Source organism: Hyperolius riggenbachi, chromosome 3 (genome assembly GCF_040937935.1).
Source record: "Hyperolius riggenbachi isolate aHypRig1 chromosome 3, aHypRig1.pri, whole genome shotgun sequence".
In the NCBI taxonomy this organism is placed as follows: Eukaryota; Metazoa; Chordata; class Amphibia; order Anura; family Hyperoliidae; genus Hyperolius; species Hyperolius riggenbachi.
This window is the reverse complement of record NC_090648.1, coordinates 38,575,309-38,599,983: the sequence shown is the minus strand read 5'-3', so window position 1 is coordinate 38,599,983 and position 24,675 is coordinate 38,575,309. Positions and strand designations below refer to the sequence as shown.

Here is a 24,675-nt window from a genome sequence, read left to right as displayed (position 1 = left end):
GGGTGTCTCAAGGTGTGATTAGAGGGGGGAAATAGATGCAAGTAATGCACTAGCGAGGTGATCAGGGCTGGGGTCTGAGGACGTTCTGAGGTGTGGGCGGGTGATTGGGTGCCCGCAAGGGGCAGATTAGGGTCTAATCTGATGGGTAACCGTGACAGGTGGTGATAGGGGGTGATTGATGGGTAATTAGTGGGTGTTTAGAGGAGAGAAGAGATGTAAACACTGCACTTGGGAGGTGATCTGATGTCGGATCTGCGGGCGATCTATTGGTGTGGGTGGGTGATCAGATTGCCCGCAAGGGGCAGGTTAGGGGCTGATTGATGGGTGGCAGTGACAGGGGGTGATTGATGGGTGGCAGTGACAGGGGGTGATTGATAGGTGATTGACAGGTGATCAGTGGGTTATTACAGGGAATAACAGATGTAAATATTGCACTGGCGAATTGATAAAGGGGGGTCTGAGGGCAATCTGAGCGTGTGGGCGGGTGATTGGGTGCCCGCAAGGGGTAGATTAGGGTCTAATCTGATGGGTAACAGTGACAGGTGGTGATAGGGGGTGATTGATAGGTGATTGATGGGTAATTAGTGGGTGTTTAGAGGAGAGAATAGATGTAAACAATGGATTTGGGAGGTGATCTGATGTCGGATCTGCGGGCGATCTATTGGTGTGGGTGGGTGATCAGATTGCCCGCAAGGGGCAGGTTAGGGGCTGATTGATGGGTGGCAGTGACGGGGGGTGATTGATGGGTGGCAGTGACAGGGGGTGATTGATAGGTGATTGACAGGTGATCAGTGGGTTATTACAGGGAATAACAGATGTAAATATTGCACTGGCGAATTGATAAAGGGGGGTCTGAGGGCAATCTGAGCGTGTGGGCGGGTGATTGGGTGCCCGCAAGGGGTAGATTAGGGTCTAATCTGATGGGTAACAGTGACAGGTGGTGATAGGGGGTGATTGATAGGTGATTGATGGGTAATTAGTGGGTGTTTAGAGGAGAGAATAGATGTAAACAATGGATTTGGGAGGTGATCTGATGTCGGATCTGCGGGCGATCTATTGGTGTGGGTGGGTGATCAGATTGCCCGCAAGGGGCAGGTTAGGGGCTGATTGATGGGTGGCAGTGACAGGGGGTGATTGATGGGTGGCAGTGACAGGGGGTGATTGATAGGTGATTGACAGGTGATCAGTGGGTTATTACAGGGAATAACAGATGTAAATATTGCACTGGCGAATTGATAAAGGGGGGTCTGAGGGCAATCTGAGCGTGTGGGCGGGTGATTGGGTGCCCGCAAGGGGTAGATTAGGGTCTAATCTGATGGGTAACAGTGACAGGTGGTGATAGGGGGTGATTGATAGGTGATTGATGGGTAATTAGTGGGTGTTTAGAGGAGAGAATAGATGTAAACAATGGATTTGGGAGGTGATCTGATGTCGGATCTGCGGGCGATCTATTGGTGTGGGTGGGTGATCAGATTGCCCGCAAGGGGCAGGTTAGGGGCTGATTGATGGGTAGCAGAGACAGGGGGTGATTGACTGGTGATTGACGGGTGATTGATGGGTGATTGACAGGTGATCAGGGGGGATAGATGCATACAGTACACGGGGGGAGGGGTCTGGGGGGGGGGGGTCTGGGGAGAATCTGAGGGGTGGGGGGGTGATCAGGAGGGGGCAGTGGGCAGGGGGGGGATAAAAAAAAAAATAGCGTTGACAGATAGTGACAGGGAGTGATTGATGGGTGATTAGGGGGGTGACTGGGTGCAAACAGTGGTCTGGGGGGTGGGCAGGGGGGGTCTGAGGGGTGCTGTGGGCGATCAGGGGGCAGGGGGGGGGGAAATCAGTGTGCTTGGGTGCAGACTAGGGTGGCTGCAGCCTGCCCTGGTGGTCCCTCGGACACTGGGACCACCAGGGCAGGAGGCAGCCAGTATAATAGGCTTTGTATACATTGCAAAGCCTATTTTACTATTTCCATGCGGCGATCCGGGTGCTAGTAACCCGCCGGCGCTTCCGAACGGCCGGCGGGTTACTACGAGCGGTGGGCGGAGCCAGTCCCCGGCGGCTGATCGCGTCACGAATGACGCGATCGCCGCATAGCCACCCACGCAGCCGCCCCCGCCGATGGGCGTATTGCGGTCGTTTGGGCCCGGTCTTTGCCGCCGCCCATCGGCTGGGGGCGGTCGTTAAGTGGTTAAGATTCAGGAAAGTGGGTGGAGCATACAACAGCCGATCAGAATTCACCTATTGATTTTCAAGGAGAATATTTAAACTGCTGCCATTCTTACACTGTTTATGGCAGAGGCTTCAAACTTGCTACAGTCGGTCATTGGCAGACTGGAGTCCAAATTCACTAAAGGGGAGGAGCCACAAACAGCCAATCAGATTTCTTTGCTTAATAAACTGCTTCAATTCACACATTTTTGATGCCGGGAACCTGAAAGCTCACAAACTTGGTCATTGAGTGACTGTGTGTCAAGGTTACAAAAATTGGGCGGAGCCAAAAACAAAATTCACTGGTCAAATATAAACTGCAGCCATTCTTACACTGTTAATGGCAAAGTTCTCAAACTTTGCACAGTTGGTCACTGGGTGACTGGGATTAATATTCAAGAAAATGGGTGGAGCCTAATTGAGTGACTGTATGGTCAAGGTTAGAAAAAGTGGGTGGCGCCAACAACTACATTTTTAACATGGGAAAATATAAACTGCAACCATTCTTACACTGTTATTGGCAGGGTTCCCAAACTTGACACAGTTGGCCACTGGGTGACTGGGATTAATATTTAGAAAATGGGTGGAGCCTACAACAGCCAATCAAAATTCACCTGTTGATTTTCAAAGGTAACATTTAAATTGCTGCTACTCTTATACTGTTAATAACAGATGCCTCAAACCTGGTACAGTTGGTCACTCGGTGACTGGGGCTCAAATTCCGAAAGGGGGAGGAACCACAAACAGCCAATCAGTTTTGATTAATTTCAATGGGAATATACAAATTGTTGATACCAAGGACACCAAAGGTCCTAAACTTGGTAATTGAGTGATTGTATGTCAAGGTTAGAAAAAGTGGGTGGCGCCAACAACTACATTTTTAACATGGGAAAATATAAACTGCAACCATTCTTACACTGTTATTGGCAGGGTTCCCAAACTTGACACAGTTCTCCACTGGGTGACTGACTGGGATTCATATTTAGAAAGTGGGTGGAGGCTACAACAGCCAATCAAAATTCACCTGTTAATTTTTCAAGGGGAATATTTGCATTGCTACCATTCTCACACTGTTAATGGCAGAGGCCTCAAACCTGATACAGTCACTCATTGGGTGACTGGGGTCCAAATTTACTAAAGGGGTGGAGCCACAAACAGCCAATCAGATTTGATAGATTGATTTCAGCCATTCTGTTCAGCCATTGTTAGATTGATTTCAGCCATTCTCAGGGTTCTCAAACTTGACACAGTTGGTCACTGGATGACTGGGATTAATATTCAGGAAAGTGGGTGGAGCCTACAACAGCCAATCAAAATTCACATATTGATTTTTAAGGGGAATGTTGAAACTGCTGCCATTCTTACAGTTAATGGCAGAGGCCTCAAACATGCTGCATTCGGTCATTAAGTGACTGGGGTTCAAATTCACTAAAGGGGTGGAGCCACAAACAGCTAATCGGATTTCTTTGCTGGATAAACTGCTTCTATTCACAGTCTTTAAACGACTGTGTGTCAACAATACAAAAACTGGGTGGAGTCAAAAACAGATTTCCCTGGGAAAAATGTAAACTGCATCCCTTCTTTATTGTTAATGGCAGGGTTCTCAAACTTTGCACAGTTGGTTACTGGGTGACTGGGATTATTATTCAGAAAATTGGGTGAAGCCTAAAAAAAGCCAATCAATATTCACCTGTTGATTTTCAAGGTGAATATTAAAATTGCTGCCATTCTTGCACTGTTAATGACACAAGCCTCAAACCTGGTACAGTTGGTCATTGGGTCCCTGGGGTTCAAATTCAAAAAAGTGGGCGGAGCCACACACAGCCAATCAGATTTGTTTTTATTTGAGCAATGGACCCGAAAGCTCACAAACTTGGTCATTGAATGACTGTGTGTCCAGGTTACAAAACGTGGGCACAGGCAAAAGCAAATTTCACTGGGAAAATATAAACTGCAGGCCTTCTTACACTGTTAATGGCAGGGTTTTCAAACTTTGCCGAAATGGTCACTGGGTGACTGAGATTACTGTTCAGGGAAGTGGGTGGAGCCTATAATATCAAAATTCACCTGTTGATTTTCAAGGTGAATTTTTAAATTGCTGCTGTTTTTACACTGTTAATAGCAGATGCCTCAAACCCGCTACAGTTGGTCATTGGGTGATTGGGGTTCAAATGCTGGAAAGGGGCGGAGTCACAAGCCACCAGTCTGATTTATTTAATCTCTGTGGGAATATACAAATTATTGATGCCAAAGCTCACAAACTTGGTCATTGAGTGTTTGTGTGTTAGGGTTCGAAAAAGTGGGTGGAGCCGACACCAGCCAAATACATACCCGGGCAACACCAGGTCATCAGCTAGTATATATATATATATATATATATATATATATATATATGCAGTGTCATTATGGGGTGTTGCATGTACAATTCTGAGGGGGGGGGGGAGAATTAATTTAATGTATTTTGGAATAAGTAGTGATGATTGAGCACAAATTTGGCATGGTTTTAATTTTGCATCATTATTCACAATTACGATGCAAAATTTTGTGAAAATGTGTAATGAATTTTGCATGTAAATGTAATCCATAATAATAAAACCTAAGTGTCTCTGCGCTCCATGTCCTTGTGTGTGTCCGTTTGCGCTCTGCACATGTGCAGGGATGCAGAGACACTGAGGGGGAGGGACGCGCAGGGGAGGACAGGGCCAAGGGGCGGGAAGGCGTGTGCGCGGTGGACATGTGCACGTGCGGCGGGCGCATGTGTGGTGACAGACCTAGAGCCCATTTTAAAACGGGCTTAGGTCAGCTAGTCCATACATACTTTTGTGAAATGTTGTGCAATTTTGTGCCAAATTTGGGGGTTAATAGCAAAGCAAATTGCTACATATATTAAAGAGACTCCGTAACAAAAATTGCATCCTGTTTTTTATCATCCTACAAGTTCCAAAAGCTATTCTAATGTGTTCTGGCTTACTGCAGCACGTTCTACTATCACCATCACTGTAATAAATCAACTTATCTCTCTCTTGTCAGACTTGTCAGCCTGTGTCTGGAAGGCTGCCAAGTTCTTTAGTGTTGTGGTTCTGTGATGCATCTCCCCCCTACAGGCCCCTCTCTGCACACTGCCTGTCTATTATTTAGATTAGGGCAGCTTCTCTCTTCTCTCTTATCTTTTACAAGCTGGATAAATCCTCCTCTGAGCTGGCTGGGCTTTCACATACTAATGAATTACATACAGGCAGAGCTGTCTGCACTCTGCAGGAAGAAACAGCCTGACACTTCAGTGGAAGATAGCTGCAGGGGGAAAGAAACACACAAATGATCTCTTGAGATTCAAAAGGAAGGGTGTATACAGCCTGCTTGTGTATGGATGTATTTTCTATGTGTGGACATACTGTACATCAACCTACTTCCTGTTTTGGTGGCCATTTTGTTTGTTTATAAACAAACTTTTTAAAACTGTTTTTAACCACTTTTAATGCGTCGAGGAGCAGCGAAATTGTGACAGAGGGTAATAGGAGATGTCCCCTAACACATTGGTATGGTTACTTTTGTGCGATTTTAACAATACAGATTCTCTTTAAAGAGACTCTGTATTGAAAAAAAAATGACTCTGGGGTACTCACCTTGGGAAGGGGAAGCCTCTGGATCCTATCGAGCCTTCCCCCGTCCTCTTCCATCCCTTGGCGGTCTCGCTGCAGCCCACGGAATGCACAGCCGACAATTTGTCAGGCTGTGCAATATTTACTTTTTCCTGTTCCAGCGGGGGCGCTGTTGCGGCTCTCCGCTCGGAAATAGGTGGAAATAGCCGATCTCAGTCGGGGTCCGCTCTGCTGCGTAGGTGCAGGAGATTTGTACCTGCACAGTAGAGCGGACCCGACTGTGATCGGCTATTTCCGCCTACCTCCGAGCCAACTGCTACTGCACCTGTGCTGGAACCAGGAAGGTACATATTTACATCCCCACCTTTAGGGGAGCTCTATCGCTGCCGCCGTGGGATGGAGGAGGATGGGGAAGCCTCGATAGGATCCAGAGGATTCCCCCTCCCAAGGTAAGTACCCCCCAAGGGGCATTTTTTTCTGATACAGATCCTTTTTAAGGGGAATACTGGGAACAAGTCAAACAAAGAATGCAAAGGAAACATGGTTTTTGAACTGCCAATTTTCGGAGTTTTTCTTGCATTTTTAAAATCGTTTTTTATCAAAAATGACAAGGTCATTTTGAAAAAATATTTTTCAAAATATAGTGCAGTATGTATTGTATTGATGTGGGTAATGAAAAGTAAATGTAAGTAAAGTTGTAAAGTTATACTCATAAACATGGGTTACCACTAAGGTAATCACTGTAGATGCAGGTGGGAAGATTTTACACCTGTCCCCACTTAGGATTAACCACCTAACGACCGCCTAACGCCGATAGGTGGCGGCAGGTCGTAAGTGGTTTCACATGGAAACAGCCGCTGATTCGAGCAGCCGTTCCATGTCAGTTCATGGAGGGTGTCTCCGTGAACAGCCTGCGAGCCTCCGATCACGGTTCGCAGGCTAAATGTAAAATAAAAATCCCCGGTGTTTACGTCGCACGGCGCTGCCGCGCAGCAGCGCCGTAAAGGAGATCGGCGATCCCCGGCCTCTGATTGGCCGGGGATCGCCGGCATCTGGTAGGGTGAAGCCTATCAGAGGTGGTGCAGGACGGATCGCAGTCCTGTGCCGCCCATGGGAAGGAGGGGGGAGGGAAGGAGAGGGAGGGCGAAATCACTGCGGAGGCGGGCTTTGAGGAGCCCCCCTGTTAAACCAAAATAGCCGGCGGCGATGAGACCCCCCCAGCAGGACATCCCCCTAGTGGGGAAAAAAGGGGGGAAGTCTGGTCGCCCTGGCTGCAATGTGATCTGTGCTGTGGGCTGGAGAGCCCACGCAGCACAGATCACTGAGAAATAGCTTGGTCGTTAAGTTGCTCTCTGTAGATCTGGAAACAGGGGTTAGCACCCTTCCACCATGGGTGGACTTGATTAATGTGGAAATGAACAGAGGCACCAAAAGAATAAAAGTAGCTAAAACTTTTTAAAAATGGAGAGGCAGTGGTGGACTTACCTCCTCCAAGCAGACACAAAAACAGGTTGATATTATATCAACAAGCAAATGTATTTATATATACACTCCAAAGGGTCAAAGCAATGTGTTTCTTAGGTGTGGCCCCGCTTCATCAGGCAATGAGGATGGAGAATACAGTAGCAAGTGTCTATGATGCTAGGCTGAGTCATAGACACTTGTTGCTGTATGCTCCATCCTCATTGCCTGATGAAGCGGTGCCATACCTGCAAAATGTGTTGCTTTGACCCTTTGGAGTGTATATAGAAATAAATGTGCTTGTTGATATAATATCAACCTGATTATGTAACAATTTGTGTCAATAGCATGTATAGGGGTTTTGCTATTCACTGCTAAATTCAGCACAATAGTATGCAAAAATTTATGTGAAATTATGAATGTGTATACAAAATCACTCGAATTTACAAATCGTAAATATACGTATAGGCATAATTGTGATCTTGACTAGCAGAAGAAATCCTTAAATCCCCATGGAGTACCCCATTGCTCTACATTATAAACACAGATACCCACCTATAATTCGAATCTCTGGTCCTTGAATGATATGTGTAATTCGTTTACCATTTGTAGAAATTTCAACTCTCCAACAATACAAGCCATGGTGTAGTCTGGTCACTTGCCTAATCTTGAAAGATAAAATATTATCCTCCGATATTCTGCAGCCTTCTCTTTTAGTGTTAACATCACATGCATGGCTAAACTCTGAGGCCCTCCCGATGTGGCAGGCAATCACTCTGGAGATGGTGTCCACTTTCCTACTTGTAACTTGGCTGAGCAATGTCACCTTATCCCCAGGGAAGGCATAGATGACGGGTCGGGTCCCCAGACTCAGCACTTCATCATTATCATCTGACAAAGAATGAGAGGGCATTATTACAGAGGTCTATGCAGAACAAGAAATATATGCTGCATTCCACATGTTAAATATTGCAGTTTATGTGACTGACTAAGCATAAGTTTTCCACTAAAACACAGCTCCTTGCAGTTAGAAAAAAGTAGCTTCTGTATAACAACATTTAAAAACCTTGTTCAGGCACATCTTTTAATTTCCATGTAATAAAACATTATTTTAAATTGCATTGCATATATATGAATAAAAAAGGTTTAAAAATTGGTGTTTTCCCTATACATATATTAACTACTAGCCACAATTGCTGCAGTATATCTACTCCCTGAAAGAGTACTGTTCCCATCACATGGGCGTAGATATTCATCTCTGCTTTCCTATGGGCAGTGGACATGTCCGCACACACCCACAGCCCGCTCCTTGACTGGCAGATTTTTCATTAAAAAACTGCAAACAAACAAAAACAAAATACTTTCACTTTTGTTATAGTATAGAAAGCTGTGATTCAGCTTTCTATAATTGATGGCACCATCTAGTGGCAAAATATTATAGTACACATCACTATTATTTTTTTCCAGAAAAGAAAGCCAACACATATCAATAAAAACTCTATTAACCCCTTTCTGCCCCCACAGTTACCATCATTGTCACATTAGGGGCTTAGCTTTTTGATATGTAAGCCATGAGAGTATATTATAGGATTTTTGTTGTTGTTGTTGTTTGTTTGTTTTGTTTTTTGGGCAAATAAGGGACTTTTATTTATTTTTATTTTTTTAAGTACACAACAAAAACAAAATTACACCTTTAACCTCCCTGGCGGTTACTTTTTTTTGCCAAATTGGCAAAAAAAACTTTTTTTTAAATTTTTTTTTTTTGTTTCATGTAAAGCTACCAGAGTGGTAGCTACATGAAACACCACTAGAGGGCGCATGTGTCCCTCTAGTGCGATCGTCGCCGGCATCTATAGCAAACAGGGGAACGCGTATACAACGCGTTCCCCTGTTTGGCTTCTCCTGTCGCCATGGCGACGATCGGGATGACGTCATGGACGTCAGCCGACGTCCTGACGTCAGACACCTCCGATCCAGCCCATAGCGCTTCCCGGAACTCATTGGTCCGGGCAGCGCAGGGCTCTGGCGGGGGGGGGGGCCCTCTTTCGCCGCTGCGTGCGGCTGATCGCCGCAGAGCGGCGGCGATCAAGCTGTGCGCGCGGCTAGCAAAGTGCTGGCTGCACGCACAGCAATTTACAGATTAAAAATCGCCCCACCAGGGGCTGAGATCTCCCCCTGCGCGGCATAGCCCGAGCTCAGCTCGGGCTTACCGCCAGGGAGGTTAATTCCATATAACATATTGTCACAATACATTTACTAGGACACAATTTAAATTTGAATAATTTTGAATAACTAAGGCAAATGGGAAAATAAAATGTGTGGAGTTTAATTACAGTAGTACGTATTATTTTAAACATAATGAAATCTGAAAAATAATGATTTTTTTTTCCATTTTTTTTCTTCTTATTCCCTTAAAAATCCATATAAAAAATAGAATCATTCTTTGCAAAAAGTTCCACTCAAAGAAAGCAAAAAAAATAAGATACAGATTATTTTGGTGTATTAATTAGTGATAATCTCTTAGTAGTGAAGTGGACGACAACTACATATGATGTTATATCCTTCTCTTTCAGCTGTTTGCATCCTGGGAAAGCCCTAGTACAACCCAAAGATGCTTTGAGCAGGCAGACTTGTACTGGCAGTGGTGTGCGCTGCACCCCAGGAAATAAAGCCAGGACTGCTTTTCTTTTGCGTTGTGGGGTCAGTCTTGGAAGAGGCCTCATTGCGGGAAAAGGCCATCAGACTCTTGTTCAGCACCCACTGCACTCTAACCTCACTGTACGATATGGTAGGACTCAAGTTAGACTATAATGCATACTGTGAGTGACAACTACATAAGAAGTCAATAAAAATGATAGGCCTCGATTCATCAAGACGTATTGAATCAATTACCGACAGCTCGGTAAAATACCAAACTCGATGAGTTCATTTTAGGATTCATCAAAGTTATCTACAGCTGTTAGCGAGCATTTGGAAATCATTCGGTAATCATTCGTTAGTGATGTGATAAAACGGAAGAAAATGCAATTCATGAAAATGAAAATGGGCGTGGTTTAGCATTAAATTTAGGATTAGTTATCTCCTTCACTGCTCTGTCGTTATTCCTGTCAGATCATTGCTGACAGAGAAGATGGAGCCATTAGAAGTGGTTGTGTATCAACTGAGAGTGATTCAAAGGTGCAGAAGGGCAAGAATAAGGTCTAGAACCATATCAATTTGCAAGAGAATAGATTTATTTGCTATACCAGGACATCGGCATTTCTCTTTAATCATCTTGTAAGAGAACACAGACAGTGCCAGGGTTAACTAAATTGCTAGCTGTACAACATTTTTTCAGAAAAGGCTCCTATCAAGCTGGCGAAATTGTGGGATTGTCCCAAGCCACTTACACAATCCTGGTCCAGGTGTTAAGCCCTATTCAGAATGTTGCTACGTGGTGTTCAAAGGACTGCCTTTTTACCCACAATTCCACGGGAATCTTATGGCCTTGTGTTAAATTACCGCTGGAAAATGCAAATATCGACACCGTACTGAATGGTTTCTGCATTGCTATCGATATTTTACCGAAGTCACATAGAATTCGGAAAAACCTTGATGAATACAACTAAAAATTGATAAACTTTGAATTCGGTAATTTAACGAACTGGAAAAAGTTATCGCAAAGACCATGATCAATCGAGGCCAAAGTGCACTGACTCTGGGACAAATGCACATCCATATGCATGTGTTCATGTTAATTTAAAATTGTACAGTTTTCTGCCATAATGTCCTTTTAACCATAATGTGCTCTCACATGTTGCCCCCCGTTAGCCCAGAGATCAATAAATGGGAACATGTTCCCATTCATCGATCTAAGTCCTCGCTAGAAAGACTGACGGCTTTTTTTCAGAAACCACCGTTGTAATGAAAAAAAGGTTTCCCTTCCTCTATACCCTTCCTGAAAGCAAGATCGTTAGCTTCCAGGATTATTTTTATTTATTGTCGCCATCTTGTGGCCAAATAGTAAAACTACATCTACATACTTTTCTCAATGAAATAAACAAACATTATTACATTTAAATTAACTGTTTATATCCCACACCAAAAATTACCCAAATAAAAATTTTAATGGAAAAAAAAAATTACAATAAAAAAAAACAAACAAACATAAATAGTTACTTAAGGGCCTGCACTTTTGTAATATGCATGGGAAGTGGGTATAGTACGACATTTTTTTTTAAATTATAAGCTTGTAAAGAGTGATGGAAGCAAAACTGAAAAAATGCAACTTTATTTCCAAATAAAATATTGGCACCATACATTGTGATAGGGACATAATTTAAATAGTGTAATAACCGGGACAAATAGGCAAATAAAATACATAGGTTTTAATTATGATGAATGTATTATTTTGAAGCTATAATAGCTGAAATGTTCCTTTAAAAATGCATTTAGAAAATAATAATATTTAGCAAAACATACCACCCAAAGAAATCCTAATTGGTGGCGGAAAAAACAAGATATAGATCAATTAATTATGATAATTAGTGATAAAGTTATTGGCGAATGAATGGGAGGTGAAAATTGCTCTGATGCATAAGGTGAAAAATCCCAGCGGACTGAAATGGTTAAAGAGAACCCGGGGCAGAATTGTACAATGACATGCCTCCGTGCCCTTCTATCGCCACTGCTAGTCCCCCCCATGGTTCTGCTGTTCCCCCTGAAAATATCGCCAGGAAAGTACTTCCTGGGTTGCAGCTTAGCTTCTGATTGGGGGAAGCTAGCAGAGGCAGAAAGCGGGGAAGGGGAGCCTGTAATGAAGGTGAAGGATGATTGACAAGCCTCTGGTATACAGAAGGCTAGTGACAAGTAGAGATGGCCCAAACCTCCGATTTTAGGTTCGGAAGGTTTGGTTCGCGAGAACTGCAATAGACTTCAATGGGGAGGCGAACTTTGAATACTAGAAACACTTATGCTGGCCAGAAAAGTGATGGAAAACATGTTTCAAGGGGTCTAACACCTGGACCCCCAGGTGGCGGAGTGGGATACATGCCAAAAGTCCGAGGGAAAAATCTGGATTTGACACAAAGCAGCGTTTTAAGGGCAGAAATCACAATGAATGCTAAATTGCAGGCCTAAAGTGCTTTAAAACATCTTGCATGTGTATATATCAATCAGGGAGTGTAATTAGAGTACTGCTTCACACTGACACACCAAACTCACTGTGTAACGCACCGCAAACAGCCGTTTGCGTAGTGACGGCCATGCTGGACTGGTGCGTAACATGGCCAGAGTGCAGGCCGTGGCTGTTTTCCAGCCCATATGGTCGCCGGGCTGTGGTAGCTCAATGATAGAACAACAGTGACTGTCCAGATGATCAAATTTGGTCTGACCACAATGAAGCAACGACTTTATTATCTTTGGTGTGCCACCCCCACCCGAGACACTCACGAAGGGGAGTGGGCAGTGGGCACATGCACATGCCTTTTGTTTTGTTGTTGCAGCCGCCCGCAGTGCAGCCAGAAAAATTAGGCAGGCATGTACATGCACTAGAACAATTAGTATTGCAGCTGGAGTCCTGGACCTTGTTGGTGGTGGCGGAGAAGGCAAGTGGCCTGCAGGCAGAGATGCTGTGTGTGGGGACTGACTTAGTCTTCGGTCGTGCAGTAGCCCTCCGTGATCCATTCCTCATTCATTTTGATAAAGGTTAGGTACTGAACACTGTCGTGACTTAGGCGACTTCTCTTCTCAGTGACAATGCCTCCAGCTGCACTGAAGGTCCTTTCTGACAGGATGCTTGCGCCAGGGCAAGAGAGAAGTTGGATGGCAAATTGGGACAGCGCTGGCCACAGGTCAAGCCTGAGCACCCAGTAGTCCAAGGGTTCATCGTCGCTGCTCGCAGTGTCTACATCCACAGTTAAGGCCAGGTAGTTGGCTACCTGCCGGTCCAGGCGTTGGTGGAGGGTGGATCTGGAAGGGCTACGGTGAGACATTGGACTAAAGAATGTCTGCATGTTTGACATCACCATGAGATCGCTGGAGCGTCCTGTCCTTGCCTGTGTGGACATGGGAGGAGGAGGATTACTGGCAGTGGTACCTTTATTGCGTTGTGCTGTCACATCACCCTTAAACGCATTGTAAAGCATCATTGCCAGCTTGTTCTGCATGTGCTGCATCCTTTCCGCCTTCAGGTGAGTTGGTAACAGGTCTGCCACTTTGTGCCTGTACTGAGGGTCTAGGAGCGTGGCCACCCAGTACAGGTCATTCCCCTTGTGTTTTTTTTATACGGGGGTCCCTCAACAGGCTGGACAACATGAAAGAGGCCATCTGCACAAAGTCGGATCCAGACGTACTATCCATCTCCTCTTGCTCTTCCTGAGCAACGTTACGTAAGTCCCCTTCCTCCCCCCAGCCACAAACAATACCACGGGAACGTGGAGCAGCACAAGCCCCCTGTGACGGCTGCAGTGGTTGTTCTTCTGCTGCCACCTCTTCCTCCTCCACAGAAACACCTTCCTCATCATCCGAGTCTGACTCCTCTTTTTCCCCACACGACTCCTCTTCTTCCTCCTCCTCCCCCCTCTGTGCTGCTGCAGGTGTTGAGGAAACATCTGGTTCAGATGAAAATTGCTCCCATGACTCTTCCTGCCGTAACTGTTCTTCTTCACGCTCCTCCACAGCTTGATCCACCACTCTACGCATGGCACGCTCCAGGAAGTAAGCGTAGGGGATCAAGTTGCTGATGGTGCCTTCAGCGCGACTCACCAGGTTGGTCACCTCCTCAAACGGCCGCATGATCCTGCATGCGTTTCGCATCAGTGTCCAGTTCGGTGGCCAGAGCATCCCCATCTTCCCAGATTGTGTCCTTCTACTGTAATTGTACAGGTACTGGGTGACGGCTTTCTCCTGTTTTAGCAGGCGAGAGCAGTGGTGCTCAGCAGAGCTCGAATATTCGAGTAGCTCGAATATTCGAGCTCTTTTTCAGCTATTCGAGCTCGGTATTCGAGCTCCGAATAGCTGCAGCTATTCGAATGGGCTATTCGAGTAAACGCGAATAGCCCATTCACTATTCGAGCTATTCGAGCAAACGGCGCTATTCGAGCTCGAATACCGAGCTCGAATAGCGTCATAGCCCAGATTGATGTCCTTAGAGCCAATCAGAGGGCTCCCAGGCCCTCTGACGGCAGCCAATCACAGAGGGGGACCCTGGCCAGCCCCTACCCTATAAATAGCGGCCGCCATGTTCCGTTTCTCCGTCCTTGCCTGAGACTTGCATAGAGAGAGAGTTGCTCCTTTGTGCTTTGGCTTAGCAAGAGCTCTATTGTGGTCATTTACCTAGCGTTTTTGCTCACATACACCTCCTATACACACCTATATTGTTGTTAGTTAGATAGACATTGTATTTTAGTTAGTAGCTTTTGTGTTACATAGAGACAGGCCAGCTGCTGCAGGCAAGCTTACAGCTTTAGGCCTCAGGGCCTGCCTGTGTGGGCAGCTGTCCTCCTGTCCTCTGTTAGTTTATTTCTCATTAGTATTAGACAGTATTAGACAGTATTAGATAGTATTAGACAGTATTTCTGCTGTCCTTTACTACTTAGTGATTGTATTTTGTATTGTAGTTATATACTGTAACTGTACTAGGACACTCACTGTCACTGTTCATAGGCTACTAGCTCCTGCGTGTGCTTGCACTCACTGTCTGTGTACTGTACACACACTCTATTTCCTTCTGAATAGTTATATACTGTAACTGTACTAGGACACTCACTGACTGTCACTGTTCATAGGCTAGCTCCTGCGTGTGCGTGCACTCACTGTCTGTGTACTGTACACACACTCTATTTCCTTCTGAATAGTTATATACTGTAACTGTACTAGGACACTCACTGACTGTCACTGTTCATAGGCTACTAGCTCCTGCGTGTGCGTGCACTCACTGTCTGTGTACTGTACACACACTCTATTTCCTTCTGAATAGTTATATACTGTAACTGTACTAGGACACTCACTGTCACTGTTCATAGGCTACTAGCTCCTGCGTGTGTGTGTGTACTCACTGTCTGTGTACTGTACACACACTCTATTTCCTTCTGATTACTGATTGATTATTGTAAATTCTACTTCCTGACAGTTACTACTTACTTACTGTAGTAGGGACACTCACTCAGTCACTGTTCATAGGCTAGCTCCTGCACGTGTGTGCGCGTGCGTGCACTCACTGTCTGTAGTGTACACACACTCTATTTCCTTGTGATTACTACTGATTATTGTAACTTCTAGTTGTACTTCCTGACTGTTACTACTTACTTACTGTACTAGGGGCACTCACTCACTCTCTGTTCATAGGCCAGCTCCTGCGCGTGTTTGCGCGTGCGTGCACTCACTGTCTGTAGTGTACACACTCTATTTCCTTGTGATTACTACTGATTATTGTAACTTCTAGTTGTACTTCCTGACTGTTACTACTTACTTACTGTACTAGGGACACTCACTCAGTCTCTGTTCATAGGCCAGCTCCTGCGCGTGTTTGCGCGTGCGTGCACTCACTGTCTGTAGTGTACACACACTCTATTTCCTTGTGATTACTACTGATTATTGTAACTTCTAGTTGTACTTCCTGACTGTTACTACTTACTTACTGTACTAGGGACACTCACTCAGTCTCTGTTCATAGGCCAGCTCCTGCGCGTGTTTGCGCGTGCGTGCACTCACTGTCTGTAGTGTACACACACTCTATTTCCTTGTGATTACTACTGATTATTGTAACTGCTAGTTGTACTTCCTGACTGTTACTACTTACTTACTGTACTAGGGACACTCACTCAGTCTCTGTTCATAGGCCAGCTCCTGCGCGTGTTTGCGCGTGCGTGCACTCACTGTCTGTAGTGTACACACACTCTATTTCCTTGTGATTACTACTGATTATTGTAACTTCTAGTTGTACTTCCTGACTGTTACTACTTACTTACTGTACTAGGGAGTCGGGACACTCACTCAGTCACCTCACCCGCCCTTTTCAAAAACTTTTGTGTTTACGCCCAAAACATCGAAGATGTCTGGAAGTGGCAGCCAGCGCGGTTTGGGCAAGGGGAAGGGCAGCAAGGGAATCAGGAGGAGAGGGAGCAGCATTGTGGCAAGCCGCGGGCGCGGCCGCGCCACCATGCACAGTTCCGCAGCGGCAGCGTCAGTGGCTAACATTCCTCCCATAGCCACTGGCCGTGGACGCCTTGGGCGCCGCCCAGCAGGAGCATCTGCAACTCACGCTGCAGAGACACAGCAGCAGCAGCGTGTAGCACCTGCTCCGATTTTCCTCCAGCCGGGTCGGAAACGTCCCATTGAGGAAAAGGATGCAGACACTGTGGTGCAACTGATGACGGAGGATGAGCAGCCCGCCATCAGCTCTGCATCCGAGGCCGCCACCCTCACCACCACCACCACCACCCCTGTTCGCAGCAGCCGCCCAGCAGGGCCTGGGGAGGAGGCCAGTTCACCGTCAGTCGCCGACCTGTCACTCAGCACTCTTTTGACCCCAGGCATGATGAGTCAATTGTCTGCTGTTGTTGGCGATTTGGAGGAGGAGATGCTGATGGGCACTTTGGGGGATGAGGGATTGGACAGCAAGACTGTGGCGACAGTCAAGCAGCCCATCCATGCATCAGGAGAGGAGTTTGGGGGGTCATCATCCCAGCAGGACATGTTTCAGGAGGGGGAGGATGATGATGACACGGTGACAGACAGAGACTGGGTGCCACCACCTCCAGGGGATGTCGTCATCAGCAGCTCTGAGGAGGAGGAGGAGGATGCGCTTGTGGGCCTTGCAAGGAGGCGCATCATTGCAAGCATTGGCAGCAGTAGGCAGGTCCTACAGCCTGCTGGTGTCTCAGGCTCAGCAGCAGCAGCAGCAGCATCTGCCAGTACCACCACCAGCCGCACCCAAGCCCCCCCCCAACCACCACAGGGAGACAGGCAGCAGCGGTTCCATGCCGTAGGGGGTTGTTTTTGTCACCAATCTGGCGCTTTTTCACCATGCCCACAGTGTACAGCAAGTACGCCACTTGCAACCACTGTCAGCGGAAGTTGAGCAGAGGTGCAGACCCCTTAAAGTTCAGCACCAGCTCGCTCATCAACCACCTTGCTGTGAAACATTTCCACCAGCATGAGGAGTTCCAGAGGCTGAAGGCATCTGGTGCTGGCAGTGGCACCACACCCATCACTGCACAGCCTTCAGCAGCAGCAGCAACAGCAGCCACCCGCCCTCCGGCTCCTCCAGCAGCACCAGCAGGAGTGCGGAAACGCACTGCTCCTCCCCCCTCTGCAACTCCTGCCGCCGACACTGAGGCCTGTTCTGGCAGCCAGTCCTCAGTGGCCTCCTCTGCTGTGTCTGCTGATTCCCGTGCCAGCAAAAGGCCACGCCAGAGCCTTTTGAGCGAGTCCTTCCAGGGGGTGGTTAGGGCTCTGCCTCCCAGCAGCCGTCGCGTGCGGCAGCTGAACGGCTTGCTGGCACGGGCCATGTGCTCCCAACTCCTGCTGTACACGCTCGTGCAGGAGGGGAGCGACATGCGTGCGCTGCTTGCTTGTGCAGCCCCAGACTGGCAGCTCCCCAGCAGACACTTTTTCGCCCGCAAGGCCATTCCTGCACTGCACCGCTTTGTGATGGCCAATGTGGAGCGAGGGCTGGAGCACGCGGTTGGTGAAAGGGTCCACGTCACCATGGACTCCTGGAGCAGCCGCTTCGGGACAGGCCGCTACCTGTCTTTCACTGTCCACTGGGTCAGCTTGGTGGAAGGGGGTGAGGATGGGAGAGCAGCAGCGGGCACAGCAGCAGCAACACAGTGGGTGGTGCCCCCCCGCAGGGTCAGGGGAACTACAGCAGGTTCCTCCGATCCTCTGCCATCCTCCGGCACACCTGGCCAAACCCCCCGCCTCAGCAGCAGTGTGAAGGCCCGCCACTGCCAAGCGCTGCTGCAGTTGGTCAGCCTTGGGAAGACCAAGCTGACCGCAACCCATGTGTTGGCCAAACTCCAGGAGCAGGAGAGGATTTGGCTGACCCCCAGAGCCCTCAGAGTCGGAGAGGTGGTGGCCGACAATGGGGCCAATCTGGTTGCCGCAATAGACAGGGGAAACCTGACCCACATCCCCTGTCTTGCCCACGTGCTGAACCTGGTGGTGCAAAAGTTCTTGCGCACCTACCAGGGGATGGGCGAACTGCTGGAAACGGCAAGGAACGTTGTGCGTCACTTCCGGCGCTCGGCTGCAGCCTGTGCGAGCCTGGAAGACGTGCAAAAGGAGCTGGAGCTGCCACACCATCGGCTGATCCTTGACGTTCCGACTCGCTGGAACTCCACCCTGGCGATGTTGGAGCGTCTGGTTGAACAGAAGCACGCTGTCAACCAGTACCTTGCCCTGGCCACTGTTTCCGCCACTCAGAGAAGGGACAAGACCAGCAACATCCCGTCCATCGTCCCCGATGATGACTGGAGGCACATGCAGCAGGTGTGCTTAGTGCTGGCTCCCTTTCTGCAGGCCACTAACATGGTGAGCAGGGACCATGCTATGGTCTGCGAGTGGGTGCCCCTGGTTTGTCTGCTGAACAGGGCCCTCGATGCTTTGCTGGAACAGGGAGCGGCAGCCTTGGACCAGCAGGAGCGGCAAGCAGCTGCACAGTCCACCTCTGAGGGGGAGGAGGAGGAGGACTTGGTGGAGGTCCCTGACCTTGCTGCTGATGAGGGGGAGCAGCACAGTGCAGCTGAGTTGGTGCGGGGGTGGAGAGAGGATGAGGCTGACGAGGCAGAGGAGGAGGATGAGGACAGCACTGCCATCGATGTGCCAGCACACGTGGCCCGCCTCTTCCCAATGGCAGCGCACATGCTGGCGTGCCTGCGCAAGGACCCCAGGGTGATCCAGATGAAGCAGAGGGAGGACATCTGGATCAGCATGATGTTGGACCCACGCCTCAAGGGGAAGTTGAGCCAGTTCCTGCCGCCTGCAGGAGGAGACCCAGCGCAACAAATAAGGAGCTTGCAGCAGGCCCTTGTTGAGCGCTTGGAGGAAGCCTTCCCCCAGCCTTCCACCCCCACTGTCCAGCAGCCAGCACAGAGGCAGCAGCAGGTGCCTGCATCCAGCAGCAAGCGCCCCACAGACCTGCTGTCTCTCAGCCACGAGCTCTACAGGACTGTAGAGGCTCCGGCAGCAGTGACTAGAGAGGAGGTGCATGCAGCAGCATCCTCCTCCGGTCACAGCCAGCGCCTGACCCGCATGGTGGCTGACTACATGGGGTCCTACAGCGGGCTTGACAGCGATGCCCCTGTTGATCCCATGGAGTATTGGGTCAAGCGCCTGGAGATCTGGAGCGAGCTGGCGCAGTACGCCCTGGAAGTGCTGTCCTGCCCCCCTTCCAGCGTGCTGTCCGAGCGCTGCTTCAGTGCAGCTGGTGGCGTGGTCACCGAGAAACGCTCACGTCTGTCTCACAAGTCTGTGGACAGACTGACGTTTCTCAAGATGAACCAGGCGTGGGTGGAAGGCGAGTTCCTGGCCCCTGTTGTCGGCGAGAGGGGGACATGAACTGGCTAAGAACCATCGTTAATGTGCCTTACCACCCTTTACCACCTCCTGGCTCCTGCTCACTACGCCAGCCTGGTTCAGTTTGACTATTACGTCGCCTGCAGCCACACATTTTACACCTACAGTGGGCTGCTGTGTACTGCCCTTCTGCTGTCGGTCTGTGTTTCCCACTGCCAGGGTACACAGAATTACATTCTGCTGCCACTCTGCCACCAGCTATTACGTCAAACAATAGCTATATATCTGTGTAATTGGTTTTACAAACAAAACCAAAAAAACATTAAAAAAAAAATAAAAGGTTTAATTTTTCTGAGGTGCCCGGGTTGAAAACTGTGTTGTCCCAGTTGTGTATTGGACACGATGTGGGCTGCACGACCGCTGTCTGGGACCTCCTGTTGTGTTTATTTACAGCCCTGGTATCACCGCTAGGTACCAGGGCTATTATGTCACGCTGCCTGCCTGCTGCCACACTCACACTACTCCTCCATTCCTCCTGCTGCTGCTGTCTGTCTGTGTTTCCCACTGCCAGGGTACACAGAATTACCTTCTGCTGCCACACTGCCACCAGCTATTACGTCAAACAATAGCTGCTCACATTACTCCTCCATTCCTCCTGCTGCTGCTGCTGTCGGTCTGTGTTTCCCACTGCCAGGGTACACAGAATTACATTCTGCTGCCACTCTGCCACCAGCTATTACGTCAAACAATAGCTATATATCTGTGTAATTGGTTTTACAAACAAAACCAAAAAAAACATTAAAAAAAAAATAAAAGGTTTAATTTTTCTGAGGTGCCCGGGTTGAAAACTGTGTTGTCCCAGTTGTGTATTGGACACGATGTGGGCTGCACGACCGCTGTCTGGGACCTCCTGTTGTGTTTATTTACAGCCCTGGTATCACCGCTAGGTACCAGGGCTATTATGTCACGCTGCCTGCCTGCTGCCACACTCACACTACTCCTCCATTCCTCCTGCTGCTGCTGTCTGTCTGTGTTTCCCACTGCCAGGGTACACAGAATTACCTTCTGCTGCCACTCTGCCACCAGCTATTACGTCAAACAATAGCTGCTCACATTACTCCTCCATTCCTCCTGCTGCTGCTGCTGTCGGTCTGTGTTTCCCACTGCCAGGGTACACAGAATTACATTCTGCTGCCACTCTGCCACCAGCTATTACGTCAAACAATAGCTATATATCTGTGTAATTGGTTTTACAAACAAAACCAAAAAAACATAAAAAAAAAAAAAAAGGTTTAATTTTTCTGAGGTGCCCGGGTTGAAAACTGTGTTGTCCCAGTTGCGTATTGGACACGATGTGGGCTGCACGACCGCTGTCTGGGACCTCCTGTTGTGTTTATTTACAGCCCTGGTATCACCGCTAGGTACCAGGGCTATTATGTCACGCTGCCTGCCTGCTGCCACACTCACACTACTCCTCCATTCCTCCTGCTGCTGCTGTCTGTCTGTGTTTCCCACTGCCAGGGTACACAGAATTACCTTCTGCTGCCACTCTGCCACCAGCTATTACGTCAAACAATAGCTGCTCACATTACTCCTCCATTCCTCCTGCTGCTGCTGCTGTCGGTCTGTGTTTCCCACTGCCAGGGTACACAGAATTACATTCTGCTGCCACTCTGCCACCAGCTATTACGTCAAACAATAGCTATATATCTGTGTAATTGGTTTTACAAACAAAACCAAAAAAACATAAAAAAAAAAAAAAAGGTTTAATTTTTCTGAGGTGCCCGGGTTGAAAACTGTGTTGTCCCAGTTGCGTATTGGACACGATGTGGGCTGCACGACCGCTGTCTGGGACCTCCTGTTGTGTTTATTTACAGCCCTGGTATCACCGCTAGGTACCAGGGCTATTATGTCACGCTGCCTGCCTGCTGCCACACTCACACTACTCCTCCATTCCTCCTGCTGCTGCTGTCTGTCTGTGTTTCCCACTGCCAGGGTACACAGAATTACCTTCTGCTGCCACTCTGCCACCAGCTATTACGTCAAACAATAGCTGCTCACATTACTCCTCCATTCCTCCTGCTGCTGCTGCTGTCGGTCTGTGTTTCCCACTGCCAGGGTACACAGAATTACATTCTGCTGCCACTCTGCCACCAGCTATTACGTCAAACAATAGCTATATATCTGTGTAATTGGTTTTACAAACAAAACCAAAAAAAACATTAAAAAAAAAATAAAAGGTTTAATTTTTCTGAGGTGCCCGGGTTGAAAACTGTGTTGTCCCAGTTGTGTATTGGACACGATGTGGGCTGCACGACCGCTGTCTGGGACCTCCTGTTGTGTTTATTTACAGCCCTGGTATCACCGCTAGGTACCAGGGCTATTATGTCACGCTGCCTGCCTGCTGCCACACTCACACTACTCCTCCATTCCTCCTGCTGCTGCTGTCTGTCTGTGTTTCCCACTGCCAGGGTACACAGAATTACCTTCTGCTGCCACACTGCCACCAGCTATTACGTCAAACAATAGCTGCTCACATTACTCCTCCATTCCTCCTGCTACTGCTGCTGTCGGTCTTTGTTTCCCACTGCCAGGGTACACAGAATTACATTCTGCTGCCACTCTGCCACCAGCTATTACGTCAAACAATAGCTATATATCTGTGTAATTGGTTGTACAAACAAAACCAAAAAACCATTAAAAAAAAAAAAAAAAAGGTTTAATTTTTCTGAGGTGCCCGGGTTGAAAACTGTGTTGTCCCAGTTGTGTATTGGACACGATGTGGGCTGCACGACCGCTGTCTGGGACCTCCTGCCTGCTGTGTTTATTTACAGCCCTGGTATCACCGCTAGGTACCAGGGCTATTATGTCACGCTGCCTGCCTCATTGACTGCCTGCTGCCACACACTCATCCTCCTCCTCCTGCTGCTGAATTTACCTCCTGCTGTCTGTGTGTTTCCACTGCCAGGGAGCACATACAATGGCGCTTCCAACATGCGTGCGCCACCAGCTATTTGTTATGCTCAAAAATAGCTGCATTTCTTTAAAAAAAAAAATTGAAAAGAGAAATAAGTGAAGAAGAAGACGATATAGAAGAAGATGAAGAAGAAGAAGATGAAGAAGAAGAAGAAGAAGAAGAAGGAGAAGAAGATGAAGAAGAAGCAAATGAAGAAGAAGATGAAGAAGATGAAGAAGAAGATGATGAAGAAGAAGAAGAAGGAGAAGAAGAAGAAGATAAAGAAGAAGAAGAAGATGAAGAAGATGAAGAAGATGAAGAAGAAGATGAAGAAGATGAAGAAGAAGAAGATGAAGAAGATGAAGAAGATGAAGAAGAAGATGAAGAAGAAGAAGATGAAGAAGATGAAGAAGATGAAGAAGAAGAAGATGAAGAAGAAGAAGAAGAAGAAGATGATGATGAAGAAGATGAAGAAGATGATGATGAAGAAGATGAAGAAGATGAAGAAGAAGAAGAAGATGAAGAAGAAGAAGAAGAAGAAGAAGACAATATAGAAGAAGAAGAAGAAGATATAGAAGAAGATATAGAAGAAGAAGATATAGAAGAAGATATAGAAGAAGAAGAAGAAGATATAGAAGATAAAGAAGAAGAAGAAGAAGTATATACAGTACTGAACAAAATTCTGGACACAACTTCTCTTTCCACCTTTTTTTTTTAAAGGAACATCCCCACATAATCACTTGCTGTTGTTACTTGGAAAAAAAGATGTTTCTTGCATCATTCACCCTCAAAACAAGTGTTGGAAGCTATTTAAGGCCAATTCGAATAGTCAGCTCGAATAATGAGCTCGAATACCGACTCGAATAGTGAGCTCGAAGTCCGAGGTCGAATCGAATAGTAAAAATTATTCGACTCGAATATTCGACTGACCTCGAATAATTTACTATTCGAATTCGACCAAACTCGAATTTTAAAAAGGGGTATTTGAGCACCACTGGGCGAGAGAACATGAGCAGGGTCGAATTTCAGCAATTCGGGCTATCGCATATCAAGCGTCTCACCGGCAAGATGTTTCTCTGCTGAATGTCCGCAAAGCATGCCATGGCCGTGTAAGACCGCCTGAAATGCCCACACAACTTCCTGGCCTGCTTCAGGACGTCCTCTAAGCCTTTTAATGACCAGATTCAGCACATGTGCCATGCAGGGTACATGTGTCAGCTTTCCCAAATTCAAAGCGGAAAGGAGATTTTTTTCCATTGTCACACACCACGTTGCCGATCTCCAGCTGGTGCAGGATCAGCCATTGCTCCATCTCTTTGTTAAGAGCAGCCAGGAGAGCTGGTCCAGTGTGACTCTCCGCTTTGAGGCAAGACATGTCTAAAATGGCGTGACACCGGCGTACCTGGCATGCAGCGTAAGCTCTGGGGAGATGGGGCTGTGTAGCTGGAGAGGAGGAGATGGCAGCACCACTAGAGTTGAACTGCCACTCAGGCAAGGAGGAGGAGGATGACAGTGAAGAGGATGTAGCTGGAGGAGAAGGAGAGGAGGTGGCAGGAGGCCTGCCTGCAAAGCCGTTGAGGTGTTACAAGTTGGTCCGCTGCGCAGCCACGTACTTCCTGCTTGCCATCGGTCTCCAGGTTGACCCCATGGGCTGTGTACGTAATGTAGCGGCCCTGCCCATGCTTGGCAGACCAGGCATCCATGATCAGGTGGACCCTTGGCCCAACGCTCTTCGCCAGAGATGACACCACTTGCCTCTCAACTTCACGGTACAGTTTGGGTATGGCCTTTTAGAAAAATAATTGCGGCCTGGTATCTTCCACAGCGGTGTCCCAATGGCCACAAATTTACAGAAAGCCCCAGACTCCACCAGCCTGTATGGTAATAGCTGGTGAGCTAATAGTTCCGCCACGCCAGCTGTCAGATGCCGGGCAAGAGGATGACTGGCAGAAATTG

The 24,675-nt window shown here is 47.7% G+C and overlaps 1 protein-coding gene across 3 annotated transcripts in view; it reads right to left on the bottom strand.

The window, feature by feature from the left end:
• LOC137560926 (uncharacterized) overlaps positions 1-24,675 on the bottom strand; it is an 81,113-nt gene that overhangs the window by 18,527 nt on the left and 37,911 nt on the right. For all 3 annotated transcript variants that reach the window (XM_068272103.1, XM_068272105.1, XM_068272104.1), the window contains exon 3: positions 7,821-8,156. In XM_068272103.1, the coding sequence (XP_068128204.1) occupies positions 7,821-8,156 (336 nt within the window). The remainder of the gene's footprint in view (positions 1-7,820; positions 8,157-24,675) is intronic.